Source organism: Halictus rubicundus, chromosome 11 (genome assembly GCF_050948215.1).
Source record: "Halictus rubicundus isolate RS-2024b chromosome 11, iyHalRubi1_principal, whole genome shotgun sequence".
Taxonomy (NCBI): Eukaryota; Metazoa; Arthropoda; class Insecta; order Hymenoptera; family Halictidae; genus Halictus; species Halictus rubicundus.
In genome coordinates this window covers 10,963,303-10,979,252 of record NC_135159.1, presented here as the reverse complement: position 1 = coordinate 10,979,252, position 15,950 = coordinate 10,963,303, and the positions used below count along the sequence as shown (strand labels likewise).

The 15,950-nt window shown below is 42.2% G+C and overlaps 2 protein-coding genes across 2 annotated transcripts; one reads left to right on the top strand and one right to left on the bottom strand.

The window, feature by feature from the left end:
• The first annotated feature begins 19 nt into the window (after window positions 1-19).
• Cpr2 (cuticular protein 2) lies at window positions 20-1,694 on the top strand. Its single transcript, XM_076796002.1, has 2 exons — window positions 20-245; window positions 904-1,694. Exons 1-2 carry the CDS (start codon window positions 234-236, stop codon window positions 1,654-1,656), a joined length of 765 nt encoding a protein of 254 aa, XP_076652117.1. The 5' UTR covers window positions 20-233; the 3' UTR covers window positions 1,657-1,694.
• A 9,148-nt stretch (window positions 1,695-10,842) lies between these two features.
• Window positions 10,843-12,797, bottom strand: Cpr3 (cuticular protein 3). The gene is made up of 2 exons (XM_076795999.1): window positions 12,703-12,797; window positions 10,843-11,747 (listed from the first exon to the last, which is right to left on the bottom strand). Exons 1-2 carry the CDS (start codon window positions 12,712-12,714, stop codon window positions 10,845-10,847), a joined length of 915 nt encoding a protein of 304 aa, XP_076652114.1. The 5' UTR covers window positions 12,715-12,797; the 3' UTR covers window positions 10,843-10,844.
• Window positions 12,798-15,950: the final 3,153 nt, after the last annotated feature.

The window sequence follows — 15,950 nt, the reverse complement described above, 5'->3', positions numbered from 1 at the left end:
ATTTTAGTTAACCCGTGGGTGTGCCCTGTCTCGAGATACACACCGGCCAAGTTCAAGTGCGGTTAGCTGATACAATCTCGCAGCCAAACTTCGAAAGTCCGGCAAAACCTAACCCGATTGGTGGGGAGTATGGCAGCTGTGGCCCGGTCGCCGGTATATAAACCCGCCCGGTCAAACGTTTAGCATCATCAGTCGATCCTCAGTCGATCCAAACCAACCAAATCTACTCAACAATGGCATTCAAGGTGGGTAAAAGATCCTGGCAACCTAGCCCGATCCTTCAGGATCAGGATCTAATCGAGTCCCTCGGGATGGCTCATCAGAATAGGGACCATTAGCTAAATCTAATTCAACTGGAGCAATTTGTTAGACTCCTAAACATTATTAACTAAATTTGCTTTAGACACCATCCAGTTCAACTAGAGCAATCTTCCATTTGCTACATTTACAGAATAGAAATAATTAGCTTTTGACTTGGACATCGTCTGGCTCAACTGGAGCACTCCTATTTGTTACCATTTTGTGACCTTTGTCTCACCTGGTTTAATTCAAGTAGAGTCCCAACGTAGATCTATTTTACTCGAACAATCTTGCATTACTTGTCCCTTGTACAGTAACTCAGTTTGTCAATGTATACAGTGAACATAGTCCTCTAAGACTGAAGTTGCCCACGTTAGGGTCTTATACAATAGAGTGCTGAATCTGATCTGGCAATGTTCCAATTCAACTAGACTAAACATATGTGGTGCATAATGTAACTAGAACTTAGACTCAAGCTACCAGGACAAATCCTGCCACTTCAGAAAAATTAGCATAGGTCTATACCCTAGCTCCACAGGGTTCGAAGCAACAGTTTGCGGGGTCGGACCATCTAAAAATTGCAAATATTCTGTCTCCTTTCAGTTCGTCGCTTTCATGGCCGTGGTGGCAGCCGCCAACGCTGGACTCATCCCAGCAGCACAACTGTCCTACGCCCAACCGGCCCCTCTTGCCTACGCGTCGGCTCCAATTGCGAAAGCAGTGGTGGCGAAGACTGTGGACGCTGACTACGACCCGCACCCACAATACAGCTACGCCTACGATGTCCACGACGCCCTGACCGGAGACGCCAAGAGCCAGCAGGAAACCCGTGACGGAGATGTCGTACAGGGCAGCTACTCCCTCTTGGAGTCCGACGGAACCAAACGCACTGTCGACTACACCGCTGACCCAGTCAACGGATTCAACGCCGTAGTCCGCAAGGAACCCGCCGCAGTCGCTGTCAAGGCCGTCGCCGCTGCCCCCATCGCACACGCCGCCCCCATCGCTCACGCCCCTGTGACCTACGCCGCCTCTGCTCCAGTGTTGGCCGCCAAAGTTGCCGCCCCCTTGGCCTACGCCCCAGCCGCTAAGCTCGCCGTCGCACACGCTGCTCCGTACACCGCCTCCTACGCCGTAGCGCCCGCCCAGTACGCAGTTGGCCCCGCCCAATACGCGGTCGCACACGCCGCCCCCGTCGCATACTCCGCCCACCCAGCCCCCGTCGCATACGCCGCTCACGCCGCCCCCGTCGCATACGCCGCTCATGCCGCCCCACTCGCATACGCCGCCCACCCAGCCCCCATCAGCAAATACGCCGCAGCCCCCGCTTTTGCCTACGGCGCGCACTACCTCTAAGCGACAACTTGTGCTGTAAGATAATTATCGGTGTCGACTCAGGCTGAACTTTATTTATTTTTTTAGCAGACTTGTTTGTCTATAATTAAACACGTTATCAATGTACTCCGAATCTGTTCATTCCATAACCCCAGCGAAGACTTTGGACTGCCAGCAGATACTTTCGACTCTATTAAATTATTTTCGAAACAGCTCCTGTATTTTGCAATTGGTACAGGCATTTTTCTACTTATGAGGTTTCTGCACTCTGGTGTCCTACTTGAAAACAATTCTTATTGTCTAGATTACCACCTTCAGTGCTAAGGTGACTAGGACTGTTTTGGGGAGGTTCCCATACGCTGCCACGCCCCTTGCAATGACTTTAACTGGTCCAAGTTAACACCTTTCGTTCTAAAGTGAGTAGGACTCTTTTGGGAGGTTCCTATACACTGCCACGCCCCTTGCAAAGACTGGTCCAAGTTACCACCTTTGGTTCTAAGGTGACTAGGACTGTTTTGGGAGGTTCCTATACACTGCCACGCCCCTGACACTGGCTGGTATTCGATGTCGCCTTTGCTAAACCTTACCAAGGTGCTCTAAAGTTTGCTGAGGCAATGTAACCCTGATCTAGGTGATCTAAAAGGTGATCTAAACCTTGTCGCTCGGTTTAGAGTGAAACTATTCACCAAAATATTGAGTTCCCCTCAACTTTCTGAAGTCTGCTTTCATTTTGCATCCTTCGCTCCTGTCCTCGGCTACCACCAATAGCCTCCATTAACCGCAGTGGGAGCTTGAATCCGACAACTGTACCCCTTCTACTCAACATTGTTGGCAAGGACAGGTGGTAAAAGTGTCCGCAACTGTGAACTGCCTTGAACTGTGAAAGTCCAGGAGATTCGACACACCTTGTCTTCGCTGTAACACCTGAGGACCTGCTAATGGGCTCGGTACGTCCGCCATTTTAATCCCGACAAGAATTGTTCTCGAATCGTTGACTTGACTCGGAATTTCTGGTCCTAGACTTTGACTTTTATTTTTTTTTTCGAAGGGTTCCAAGTTAGCTGCACGGGTTTCGGTCTCGACGTGACCTTGGTCCTCGATTTCGCCGGACGCCTACGCGCAACCTTGAAAATCGGGTAGCGTTTCTGGCGAACCACGCCCGACATGCCGGGCCCAACATGCTTTTGCTAGTTTGGCCTACTTTCCACTCTCTACTTTCGTGTTTCCCAATTCCGAACCCGGCGGAATTGTCAAATTTCTGCGGCGTCTACTCTCGTCACGCAGCACGTTGCAAAATGTCCGATGAAAATGCGCGCGGAATTCGAATGCGAACTGTGTGAGGATCGTAAACGAAATTTCGCGATCTTCCTGGAAGAACTATTCCTTTTTCATAGATTAACAGATAGGAGAGGTTAACCGAATTTGGACCAGCATCTAGGCTCGACCTGATTCATAAATCATAGTTAATTTGCACCACTACCTACAGTATTTCGAAAAACACTAATAATTAACTAGTAATTAATTCTAAAATTATACATTATTATAGTATATACTGTATAACAACAACAACAACAACCACGACGACGATAATAATAATAATAATAATAATAATAATAATAATATATTATAACAATAATAATAATAGTAATAATAGTCTAGTGATTAACAATATGGAAGACAGTGAAAATGACACCCTCAGAATGTTGGCCTTATTTTAATTAATTTATTTTTTTATGACAGGGTTTAGTGTGAAAGTTGTCGGTGGAATGAGCGGGAATGAGTTTTTAATTTTTAAGCAAGGTTCTCGAGAAAATGTGCAAACAATAGAAATCCGGTGACACACGTCCGAAATTGATCTCGATCGCGCGGGCTGAATCCATTACCAGGGGAGAAAGGCGGCCGAATTCCTGGCCCTCGATTTAAATGGTTGCATAATAAAAGTGAACCAGAGCGATTAAGTTTTTCGAAGGTGTACCCACAAGAAACGCGTACCGGTTCCATTCTTTCTAGAACGTTGAATACGCACTCGCGAGCTGGAAGAAAGTTTCCAATTCGGGATTTCGACATCGGCCGTCAATCTGCTGCGAATCTGGTGAAAATTAATCGGATCCTTTCCAATTTACGTCAATTTTTCACGATTCTCTGATGGGAGAGGGATTTTTAATATACATTATGTGCTTTAAAAATAACTATAATCAATATAGGCTTTAATAAGTGTAATTAATATTAATATACAGTAATTGGTACCCCCGCAGTAATTGGGTCCCGTACCCTAGTCCCTGTAAAACAGGGATTCCCAAAACGCGACCAGCGAATTGTATTTTCGCATTTCTGTTATAAAATTAATATAAATCTATCTTTTTATCTTATCTATTTTTTCTTTTTGGCCCTCCAAATATTTTGGAATTCACAATTAGCCCCATCTAGGTAAAACTTCGAGGAAACGTTCGTATGTTTAAAAAAAAGAAGAAAACAATTGGTATTCTAATCGTTCTAGAATTGTTGCGTAGCATCCACCAGGTGGTAATTTATTCGTTTACGTAAAGAAGAACGGTTCACAGAAACGCGGTGTCGCAGTGACCCAGGGGGAAAACGTATTCCACGAATGTGAAATTCGCGTTTCTGTAATAGCCTTGTCCATTTTTCATTGTCCGGCTTGTAGAAATGTAACCGGTAACCTTTTAATCCGTAGGGGGAAAAAAGCGTGCTCGAGTCACGGTAGCACCTGCGCTCCTCTCCTATCTACAATCTACGTGACTCGGATCTCAAACGTTCATTGATTGCTCGCAATGGGGTATCGCTTTACAATACTAATCCGCGTCGGAATCCACTTAGGTATCCCCCTAAAACAATCTTTGCGAACACCTTTAACCCTTCTTTTACAATTCATTTAGGTCCAGGCGCGTACTATAAACATACTACTCCACGCATGCCCGCGGCCGCCATTTTTTCTCTGTTCATCTTTCGGTTCTATAGAAAGTATCTTTCTGTTCTTTATGTTCTCCTGTATTTTACAAAAAACTAAAAAATACCATAAATTACAATAAAATATAGTCCGTTTTTTTTTTGTGCATCTCAGTTTCTAGAATCATTTTCAAATAACTATAATTCTTAATTTATACACTTTTCTAATGTTCACGGAATACTTTATAAAAATAACTGGAATTCGGTAGACTTTTATACCAAAATTGATTTCTGCAATATACATTCATCGATTTATGCTGCTCTAATAATTTAATTACTCACTGCATTTAATTTTCCAAAATGGAGGAAGGTGCATGTAACATTACCCCTCTCTCATTGCTAAAAATCGATTGTCTTAATATAAACTCGCTAATTAATTCAAGTTGGTGTTCTAATAATTTAGTCACTCACTGTATTGAATTTTCCAAAATGGAGGATGGTGTATGTGACACTACCCCTCTCTCTCATTGCTAAAAATTGATTTTCTTAATATAAACTTGCCAATTTATTCAAGTAGGTGCTCTAATAATTTAAATATCCACTGTATTTAATTTTCCAAAATGGCGGAAGGTGCATGTGACACTACCCCATTCTCCCATTACTAAAAATTGATTATTTTAATACAAACTCGCTAATTAATTCAAATAGGTGCTCTAATAATTTAATTATCCACTGTATTTAATTTTCCAAAATGGCGGAAGGTGTATATGACACTGTCCCTTTCTCCCATCACCAAAAATTGATTATTTTAATACAAACTCGCAAATCAATTCAAGATGGTGTTCTAACAATTTAGTCACCCACTGTATCTAATATTCCAAAATGGAGGAAGGTGTATTTTACACTGTCCCTTTCTCCCATCACCAAAAATGGATTATTTTAATACAAACTCGCAAATCAATTCAAGATGGTGTTCTAACAATTTAGTCACCCACTGTATCTAATATTCCAAAATGGAGGAAGGGTGTTACATTAGATCGTTCTCAGATTGCCACGTTGAGCAACGAAATGGGCCAAAAATAGTGTTTCACACCTTCCTTCGAATTTCCTTAGCGGCAACACGTGTCCGCGCGTCGTTTCGAGCTAGACACCCACTCGACGAACGTTTCCAGGTGCTCGGGCATACATACGGCGTTCACCGGCTGCTCCGGAGACACCTGGCCGAGTGTTAGTTTCGCGTATTTGGTTACATACCTGCTCGTACCGAGTAACTTTCACCGAGGCACGAGAGCCAGGGCTGCGGAGAGCCCACGGCCGTCAAAACCACCGCGCCCAATGTCAAGATGTGGCCCCATCGTAATCGCGCCCCGCATTACGTGGCCGCTCTGCGTCGAATGAAACCGGTTCACTTTTGCTAGACCGGTTGCCGAAAGAATTCGACCGAACGGACGATGGATTGCCTTGGCCGAAACCGCTGATCTTTTCTTCGCCTGATTGCGAGCCCCGCTCGCTCCCAATTAGAACGCGACCGTCAACCGGCGCGGCGGACCAGCATCGCAAGAAGATGACCAAAATTGTCGCTTCAATCCAGTACCATAAATTCTGATAAAAATTCGGGAGGGGTTCAGGCTCCAGGATCCGAGATATCTATTTCGAGGCGAGCTGGTCCCAATTAGGATGTCAGTCTCCACCGGTGTTTTGCTTTCGTTAACTGTACAGTGCGTCCAAAAAGTATTTGTAAAGGTAAACACTTTTTTTTGATTCTCGATGAAATTTTTGATATTTGATATTTTGTATATCGAAATTGTAATAGGGACAGTATTTTTTGGGATTGCAGGATCTATGTAATGGTTCTGTTTATCGTATATTGTTAATGTTACATTAAATTATCAAAAGGGACACATCCATCGAGAGACTAAAAATCTTTGTCCGATACAATACTTTGATTTTTCTCATCGTGTCCGGAGTTTCTGAAATATATACTCGATTCGTTTTTCTTTTCTTTATTGCTGATACGGGCACTGTTTTTATGGCATTATGGAAATATCCTGTCAGCCGGCCCACCTTGTTTTTTCAGAAGGCGCGACACCGGCGACATTTATCTCTGAAGTGGGATCTCGTTCTGTAATAAGTTCGTTTTTTTATGTAAAATATACATGCAACGTTAAAAGTGCATGTTATTGAGCCGCTTAATCGAAATGCTATGTATCTGTCGCGATAACAAATCGTGAATTTAGGTCACTCTGTGTGAATGAAACTGGTTTACATTTTATTATATTACGAACAAATTCAGAATATTATTATTAGGAACAATATCAAAATATTGTTCTTAGTACTAGAAATCGGACCTTTATGCAGAGTAAAAATTTTCTAATAACAACAAACAGACTGCAGTGAAATAGAAATTTATTTTCTGTCTTGGTATGTTTAATAGATCAAAAATAAAGAACTGCTTTGTAATTCTTCTAATATGTTTTTAATAAATTACACTCATTTTGGTCACAAACGCATAAAATCCGGTCTAATTATTATATTCTGTCGATTATACAGTATTTTCTAAACTAATTTGCGCAAAATTCAATTTTGTAAATGGAGAAAGAACATTATTCTCACGTCTGCAAAAACTTTTAATCGAGTCACGGCGTTTCGTCACACAGAAAAAGCGGAGTCGATCCGATATGGGAGAATAATGGACGCGTTTCGCGAGGGACGGCAAAAATTACGCTCTTGCGAACAAGAAGTCTCGTTTTCTTCCTCGATCGCCGAACGAGCGAGTCCTTGATCGCCTTTCATTTTATTCGTCTTCGCATCATTCCATTACGGGGGGATTCTCGTGCAACGAGAATGAAAGCAAGTCACTTTTATAAATTTTTTATTAATCTAATTTACTCTCACAATTTGCAAACATAAGTTTTCCAAAATTCCAGACGTGAATACACTGTTTTACTGTACTTTTCTTATTTTTTAAAAACACAATTTAAAAAAAAATCCCGACATTTCAAAGAAAAGTTTACATTTTTTGGTCTAAAACCTGAACTTATAATCTTCCGTAAGATTAAGTAAGTATCTGTTACTTTTTACAGTTTTCTTTGTAGCGCATAGTAAAGTTGCTACAATTTTTTAATCGCTATGAAGCAGCGTACATTGCATAAGGATCCCGTGAAACTGGTACCGCGTGTTTCGAAAGATGATTACCCTTAAAATGTTCCCCCTTTGATCATTATTTTACATAATTTTTGCAATCGCGTGTCGCCTTTATGTAACTACTTCGGTTGTATAATTGTCCAGCTACGTTACAACTTTGCGGACTTGTTTTCCATTAATTAAACCACGCAGTAATAAACATCAAGCATACGTTGTAAACATAAAACTTAACGAGCACAAATCGTTCAATATAAAAGAAGAATTTTCAGTATAAAATAGAGAAAAGAAAAATTAAACTCGAATAAGTAAACAAATTATTTAACGAAACAAATGTTATAAATGTACAGTCTCGGATTATCCATATTACTCTTCTATTGTTTATTAGAAAATATATCCGAAGACTGTGGTGAACTCTAGGCGGCAAACGGCTGCAGTAGTATAGCTCACTATGATGTCAGACGCTGACGCATTAGTCACTCTCCGACACAGTGTGTCAAAAAATCCAATTAAAGATTTTTCTGATTTACATATTCTTTTTGTGAACTTAATAGACACAATAAAACGGTGGGAGCTTTGTTTAAACTTTAACTGAAAATTAATTACAACAAAACTAAGGTTGGCATTACAAACGATTACTAATGTCGGCCTTTTATTCAGTTTGTGACATTTCTCTGCATAAACCCAATTTATTTGCAAAAATGATCAAATTTTTCTTTCAGACCTTGTAATTTTCGTAATTTTCACACTTTTCTATTGAAATTAGGTTCAGACCCAAAATATCTATCTCTAAGAAAAATGCTTGCATTCCGATTACATCGCTTTTAATTTATATTATTTTTGGAAGTACCAAAAATTTGTGTATAATTTATTTCTCCTTAAGTTCTTAATTCAAATTATTTTTATTTCTATAGTTTTGAAGGTGACCCTGGGCTGACACTGTTCGGGGCCCTACCCAATTAACCCAAATCAACCGAAGTACCAAAAATTTGTGTATAATTTATTTCTCCTGAAGTTCTTAATTCAAATTATTTTTATTTCTATAGTTTTGAAGGGGGCCCTGGGCTAATACTGTTCGGGGCCCTACCCAATTAACCCAAATCAACCGAAGTACCAAAAATTTGTGTATAATTTATTTCTCCTTAAGTTCTTAATTCAAATTATTTTTATTTCTATAGTTTTGAAGGTGACCCTGGGCTGACACTGTTCGGGGCCCTACCCAATTAACCCAAATCAACCGAAGTACCAAAAATTTGTGTATAATTTATTTCTCCTTAAGTTCTTAATTCAAATTATTTTTATTTCTATAGTTTTGAAGGTGACCCTGGGCTGACACTGTTCGGGGCCCTACCCAATTAACCCAAATCAACCGAAGTACCAAAAATTTGTGTATAATTTATTTCTCCTTAAGTTCTTAATTCAAATTATTTTTATTTCTATAGTTTTGAAGGTGACCCTGGGCTGACACTGTTCGGGGCCCTACCCAATTAACCCAAATCAACCGAAGTACCAAAAATTTGTGTATAATTTATTTCTCCTTAAGTTTTTAATCCAAATTATTTTTATTTCTATATTTTTGAAGGGGGCCCTGGGCTAATACTGTTCGGGGCCCTACCCAATTAACCCAAATCAACCGAAGTACCAAAAACTGTTGTACAATTCATATTTCCTCAAGTTTTTAATCCAAATTATTTTTATTTCTATATTTTTGAGGGGGTCCCTTTAACTGAAGGGGCCCCAGGTTACAACCCATAAACCCTTTGCCTAGATCCGCCGCTGCTTCTTCTTTTACTCGTTAAAAGGATGTCGCTTCAGTGTGGACGTGGCTTAATACGCCGAATCGCGAGACAATGCGTAGCATACATATAGGATCTATATCGGACGTACGCAGTTGGCCGGGTCATGACACATCGGGCGCGTGTATGCGCAGAGAGACGCGACGTGACGCGACGCGACGTTTGGTTGCGTAAATCGCGAGGAGGACGGATGGCCGTCGTAACGGCAACTTGCGTAACGGGTACCAACGAAGAATGAATCGAAGCCCACGGATGAACGTGACGAGCGATCGATTTGTCCGGCACTGCGGCGTTGATCGACGTGTTTCGCTTTTACTTATTACGCCCACGCCCTACACCCACACTGTCCCACACGATCCAAGAAGACAATCAACGTAATCGATCGCACGGTGGCGGATCACGGGGCCACTGGCCCCGTCGCATGTACGCGTACGTGCTTATAGGCTTATGCGTAATCGCCGATAGAAAAATTGCGCACGCAAATCCTCTTGAACCATAAATCCTCGTCTGGCGGTCCTCGTGGCTCTCGTTCAGATCTTCAGGGTCGCTACACCTTGTTCCCAGGCCTTGGGCTTATTGTTGGACCCTCTTCTGCTACTCAATTACTGTGCCTAGATCAATTACTTTTAACACGTTCGTCGCCGCGTCACCCGTATGTGGGTGACGGAATTATTTGTGCAGTTTTTAAAATGAATTTTTACGTTGACATATTCATTGCACTAAACTTGATTAGGATCCGCAACATGCAAGAAAGTTGGAGGTTTACTCGGTATCATACATTGAATTTTTATTTCGTTAAATAACTTGATTTGATTTCATGGAACTTTTGGGGTTTCTAGTTGGGCGTTCAAAGTGTTAAAGCATAATGAACATTGAAAAAGACATATTGAATTTTTTCATTAAAATCCCTCCAAAATCCACAAAAATCCCCACTACAAAACACGACCTTTTTTTTCTTTTTCCGTGAGAAAATGGCTCCCTGAGGGAAGTCCCGGCTCCGTGGGGTTATGTGGGACCGTCCCCGGGGAGTGTCCCCGAAGACTACCCACTACAAACTCACGGCCACCTAAGCTAAAGGGGAGGTGCCTGGATCACGCGAGTACTCTCAACAGGACACCTTCCAGCTATCATACTACCCAGGGGGCGTTAGCCTCCCCCAATGCCTACTCTATAAGACCCCGGACGGAGCCTTCGAATTGGGCTTCCCGAGCCCCAGGTCGGTCAAAACCCGACCTTCAACCCCGTCAACCCTCCGGGTGCCCCGGAATGCCAATAACCCAGCAGATCTTCCTCATAAACACAGATTTATTAAAACTTCGGTAACATCGATAGGGTGGGCGGATCGGTAACAATAGCAGCGATTAAAAATTAGGGGAGCGCGGCGGCAGCGGGCGTGAACCCTAGAGGCGCTGCGAAGGCCAACGGGGACGAGTAGGTGGAGTAGTAAGCGACAGGGTAGTTGGGTATGCCCTTGGCCTCGGCGAGAGTGATGACTCTTTGGGACCTGACTGGGATCTGCAGGGGTGCAGCAACAGCCCGGACAGGAGCTTCCTGGTTCTGTTGGAGCCTCTGTGGCTGTTCCTGATCCTTCTCGAGCTCCTGGCTCCTCTGTTGCTGTCTCTGTTGAACCTGCTGTTGTTGTTGCTGTTGTTGTTGAGCCTGCTGGAAGTGGAGCCTGGATTGCTGCTGGAGCTGCTGAAGCTGACGCAACTGTTGCTGCTGCTGCTCCTGCTGTTGCCTCTCGATCTGCTTCAGTTGTTGCAGCTGCTGCTCCTGCTGCTGTCTGAGCTGCTGGTCACGGCTGGTTGCGGCTCGCAGGGGCCCGGACCTAGCCTCCACCACCTCGACGTCGGAATCCGGCCCGCTGGCGGGTATGGCGGGTGCGGGAGCAGGCCCGGCCGGTAAAACAGGTTGCACGGCGGCCGGTGCGATACCCGCCGCGTACGGGAGCACCGGAGCTGCGATGGCCGCCAAAGCCGTCGCCGGTTCTCGGCTGACGACAGCGTTGAATCCGTTGATCGGGTCCGCCGTGTACTCGACGATGCGGCGAGTACCGTCAGCCTCGATCAAACTGTAGCTACCCTGCACGATGTCCCCGTTTCTGGTCTCGTATTGGGCCTTCGAGTCGCCGGTCACAGCATCCTGGACGTCGTACGCGAAACTGTACTGCGGAGCTGCGTCCAGCTCCTCCAGCTTGGCGGGTACAGCCACCAACGGCGCGGGTACCAAAGCACCCTTCGCGAACACCGCCAAGCTTACGAACACGATGAGCTGGAAGACGAAACGGGTATGCGGTTAGGGGTGCTCGGTTTTTATGGGTACCAGTTTCTTTCGATTCTGGGCCCGATTTTTTTATCGTTATATTTTTGAAAAATTTGAAAATATTCTGAGATACTTGTTGTAGTGTCTAGTTGAACACTAGATTCACGGGACCCGTCAAAACGACGGATTCTAATATCTTTAATTTACGAATATTGAGATTGTAAAGATGCATCCATGAGGAATTATTTAACAAATTGATTTCTGTGGATATATATTATTAAAAAGATGGCCATAAATTTTGAGAGATAGAATCGTGTTATTTTTGTAAAGTATTGTAAAATAGTCTTCTTTAGTGCTCCGTAAACCTAGTGTTAACTTGCAACTGTTACTTCCGGTGGATATTTAAACTTGTTGGCGACAAAAATTAACCCTTTGCACTCGAACCTATTTTAACTCCAAAACGGAACATTTCTTCCGACCTAGAATATTTCCCTTCTATATATATATATGTTTTTGAAATGTTTAGTAATTTATTAAATACAAAGAAATTTAATAATGTAAAAAATATTTTGAACAATGATACAGGAATTTTTAGTGGCGCCTTACAGTCGCCATTAGAGTGCTAATGGTTGTTGGCGAGAAAAATTAATAATCGAAGGGAAATTATTTTTTGAGTCGAGATTTTTGGGCATGTCGGGCGAATTAGTATACTCGATAACGGGTAAACAAATTTTTTGAAGTAAAGTTTAGCAACTTTTTGTAAATCCCTTTGAGGGCAAATGCCATCGCATAGTAATTTGATTGCTATGATACTAAAAAATCAATATTTTTCCCCGGAACAGGAGAGTTCGACTCCAACAATTCACAATATCCCGAAAAAAGAATCCTCGTCGGTGAAGTATCCGAGAAAAAAGCAGCCCGGGATAAGTGTCGCAAGCTGACCCCAGCGGACCCGCCGACTCACCTTTGAAGTCATGTTGATTTGCGTGAGGATCGTCAGAGGACTGATGCCTCGGGGTAAGATTGCCGGTACTTTTATACGGTTGATGGCGGTTTTGTGTCATCCGTTCGCAAACAAACGAAGCTATTCCTTGCGCCCAAACCCGCGGCGGCAGGGCACCCGCGGCTTAGCACACGCGCGCGCAATCGCCCCCACTTTTAGTCCCCCGCGACTGCGTTCGGGGCCCCTGGGACCGATCCTCTTTCTTTCCTTCTATCTTTCTATCTTTCTTTCTTTCTGTTGCCATCCGATGACCTCCTCATAAAAACGTTGTTGCGACGGACACGCGACACGGGCGACCGATGAGTATGCGCGCTTATGTTTCTTCATATCGGCCGGCGCGGCCTATACACGCGACCTGTATGCCAATATGTCGAAGATACATGTGCTCGTCGTATGTTCGGTTTCGTCGTCGAGGTCACACCGACGGAACCCTCCCTCTTGTTCTCCGCGACCGAGTCCCCGTTGCCAAAAGTCCCCGGTTGTTGCGCGATAGTTATCGATTAACATTTACATGCTGTACAACAGCTTCACACTTAGGCAACCGCTGCGGCGGGATTAGGATGCCACCGATACCCAAAAACAGCCAGGTCGTTCGGGCCTCCGTGGGGTGTCTTATGGCAGCACGATGGCCGAACTCGGCACGAATCGGGACCTCTGTCGAAACGTGAAATACTCTTAGCAGTGTTGTACTGGGTGAGAGACCCAATTACTGTGCTTGTATTAATTGTACTAATTAAGTATATTTAGTAAGTATAATTAATTTTACCCGGGCCCGGTCTTCGTAGATTCGCGATAAGGTAGGGTGACTACCTTACCGTCAAGAAATGGTTTTACGTGCCTCAAGTTTTCGACCTTATATAAGAATATTTTGTCGCTGGTAAAGGGCTCATTCGAAAGAGGAAGGTTCAATCTAGTGCTCGCTGGTCAGGAGCTGCCGAGATTAGTATTGCAGTCATAAAAAAAAATAGTAATGTGTACTTTCAGAAAGAAAGTACGTAGTTGTTTTACCGGTCCACGTTACCTACACCAGATTTGCTGGTTTTTATTAGTATGCATCGTAGACAGGCTCGGCCTTGCCATAACATGCCGTTAATACTGGGAATTTTCGTAAACAACTTGGTTATGATATTTTAGGAGCTATAAAGATCCTGTATGGCTAAGATAATGGTACTCTTAACCACGAAGTGGATAGTCCTGTTTCGTCGAGAGCTGGGCCATTGTTTGTACAGCTGCAAATATCATTATTTCATAATTATTGTTTGCATCACCCGAAAGTAACATTAGGATTGCAGAATATAATACAATTAAATATTTTATGTTCTACATGTAATTGAATATTATATTCTACGTATAATTAAATATAATGGAATGTAATGTTATATATCTACATATATAGATCTACATATATACATAATGAATGTAGATAATGTAATAATAATAATATATCAATAATTCTACATATACATCATATAGTAGTTAATGAATCATTGGAAGAATGCGAAAATATTTGTAAAAAAATCTGGGAGTATACATTGTGCGTAGATTAAACTTTAAAACATCCTGAAGGCAGCCATAATTTTCTAAATCGGGCTTCTATGTTTTCCCGCTTGTAGCCTAACAGCGTCAGGCGAGTTCAATGTCACAAACCTGCGAGTTCTATGGCGCAAGGTCGTCCAAGGTCGTGCTTGCTCGCACGGCTAAAAATATGAAGAAAGTGCTATTTTTAGCGTTGCTTTATCATTTCTAGCACAGCAAACTATTATCTGACGGACAAGTATTGTTATCTGAATGAGAAATACTTGATTAGATAAAACGATAGCAACAAATCTGACCTTGCATTGTACAAATACGAGTCGAGGAAAATATAGAGAAATAGTTGAGAATGATTCGAAATGTAATTTGTAAGAAAACTATAGCAATCGGCCACTGTACGACCACACACATTCGAATCCAACATGGAGGACAACACATTTTATGTTAACTGCGATCAAACACGTTTTACGAGTCACACGCGCGATGATCATCGTTCAGTCGTGTCCAACAAAGTTGTACAACTCGTTGTACGATGAATCGTGACGTGTGCGGGCGTCGTGGTTGGTTAACGATCTGAAACAAACGCCATAACTTTTGCACGGGTAATTATTAGACAGCGGATTTCATGCATTTATGACAAAAACATTGGATGAATTAAAAAATATTATTATATTATTTTCAACCCATTACACATACTATTGGAAGAAAATAAACTTCACTTTGGAATTATTTAAAATTGTTCTGGAAGTCCAGGGTAATGAACAAATTCAAATTAAAATCTCATAGACTGTGGATGTTTATGACAAAAATGGGTATTATTATTTTATTTATTAATGGGTTACATTATTTTCAAACTATTAAGCATAATTGAGAGAGAAAATAAATTTCTATTTCACTGCAATTTGTTGCAATTTAGGTGGAGAATTTTTATTTTGCATAAAGACCCGCAGTCTAGTAATAATCTAAGAGATGGTAATAATCTAAAAATGGTTAAAATCCTCCTGAAAATTTAGAAAATAATCTAATTAGGTAGGTGCCATACGTGATTGGAAAAATCGAGAATCGTTCCAAGGGATCGATTTTTAAATTCGAGGCGTATCGACAGCGTGGAAATATGGAGGTCGGGAAAGGAAAGGCTTTCGTAATTTCGGTGACTAACCTCGGATGACTCCATTTGACGTATCGGCATACAAATTGACCGGTCACCTGCGATCCGCCGCCATTTGAATTTCGGAGGCCGCGCCGAACGATTCCGAAGACAATAGACTGGTGCCAATTATGAAACCACAGACCAATCGCCTAATGTATTTTCCCAATGTCTACTCTACTATACCTCGTCTGAGCTTGTACAAAGAAGATCTTAAATTACTGGACGGTATCCTGTTCGATAACATGATTATCGACGAACAATCCACTATACTGTACACCATCGTATTGTATTATATTGCATTTTAATAATTTTATGTAACAGTCAACAATGAATAAATAAAGACAATGTAATGAAAAGACGTATCTGCATATATAATTACTGAACTCTCAATTTTTCCTGAACTTCCTACTTATCGTTGACTTATACTACTGAAATTCGTGCCACCTCTTTCAAAATAATATATCCTCTAATACAAAGCTCAATTTTGGAAAAATTTCGAAAAATTTGGCGCGGTCTGACTTGCCGT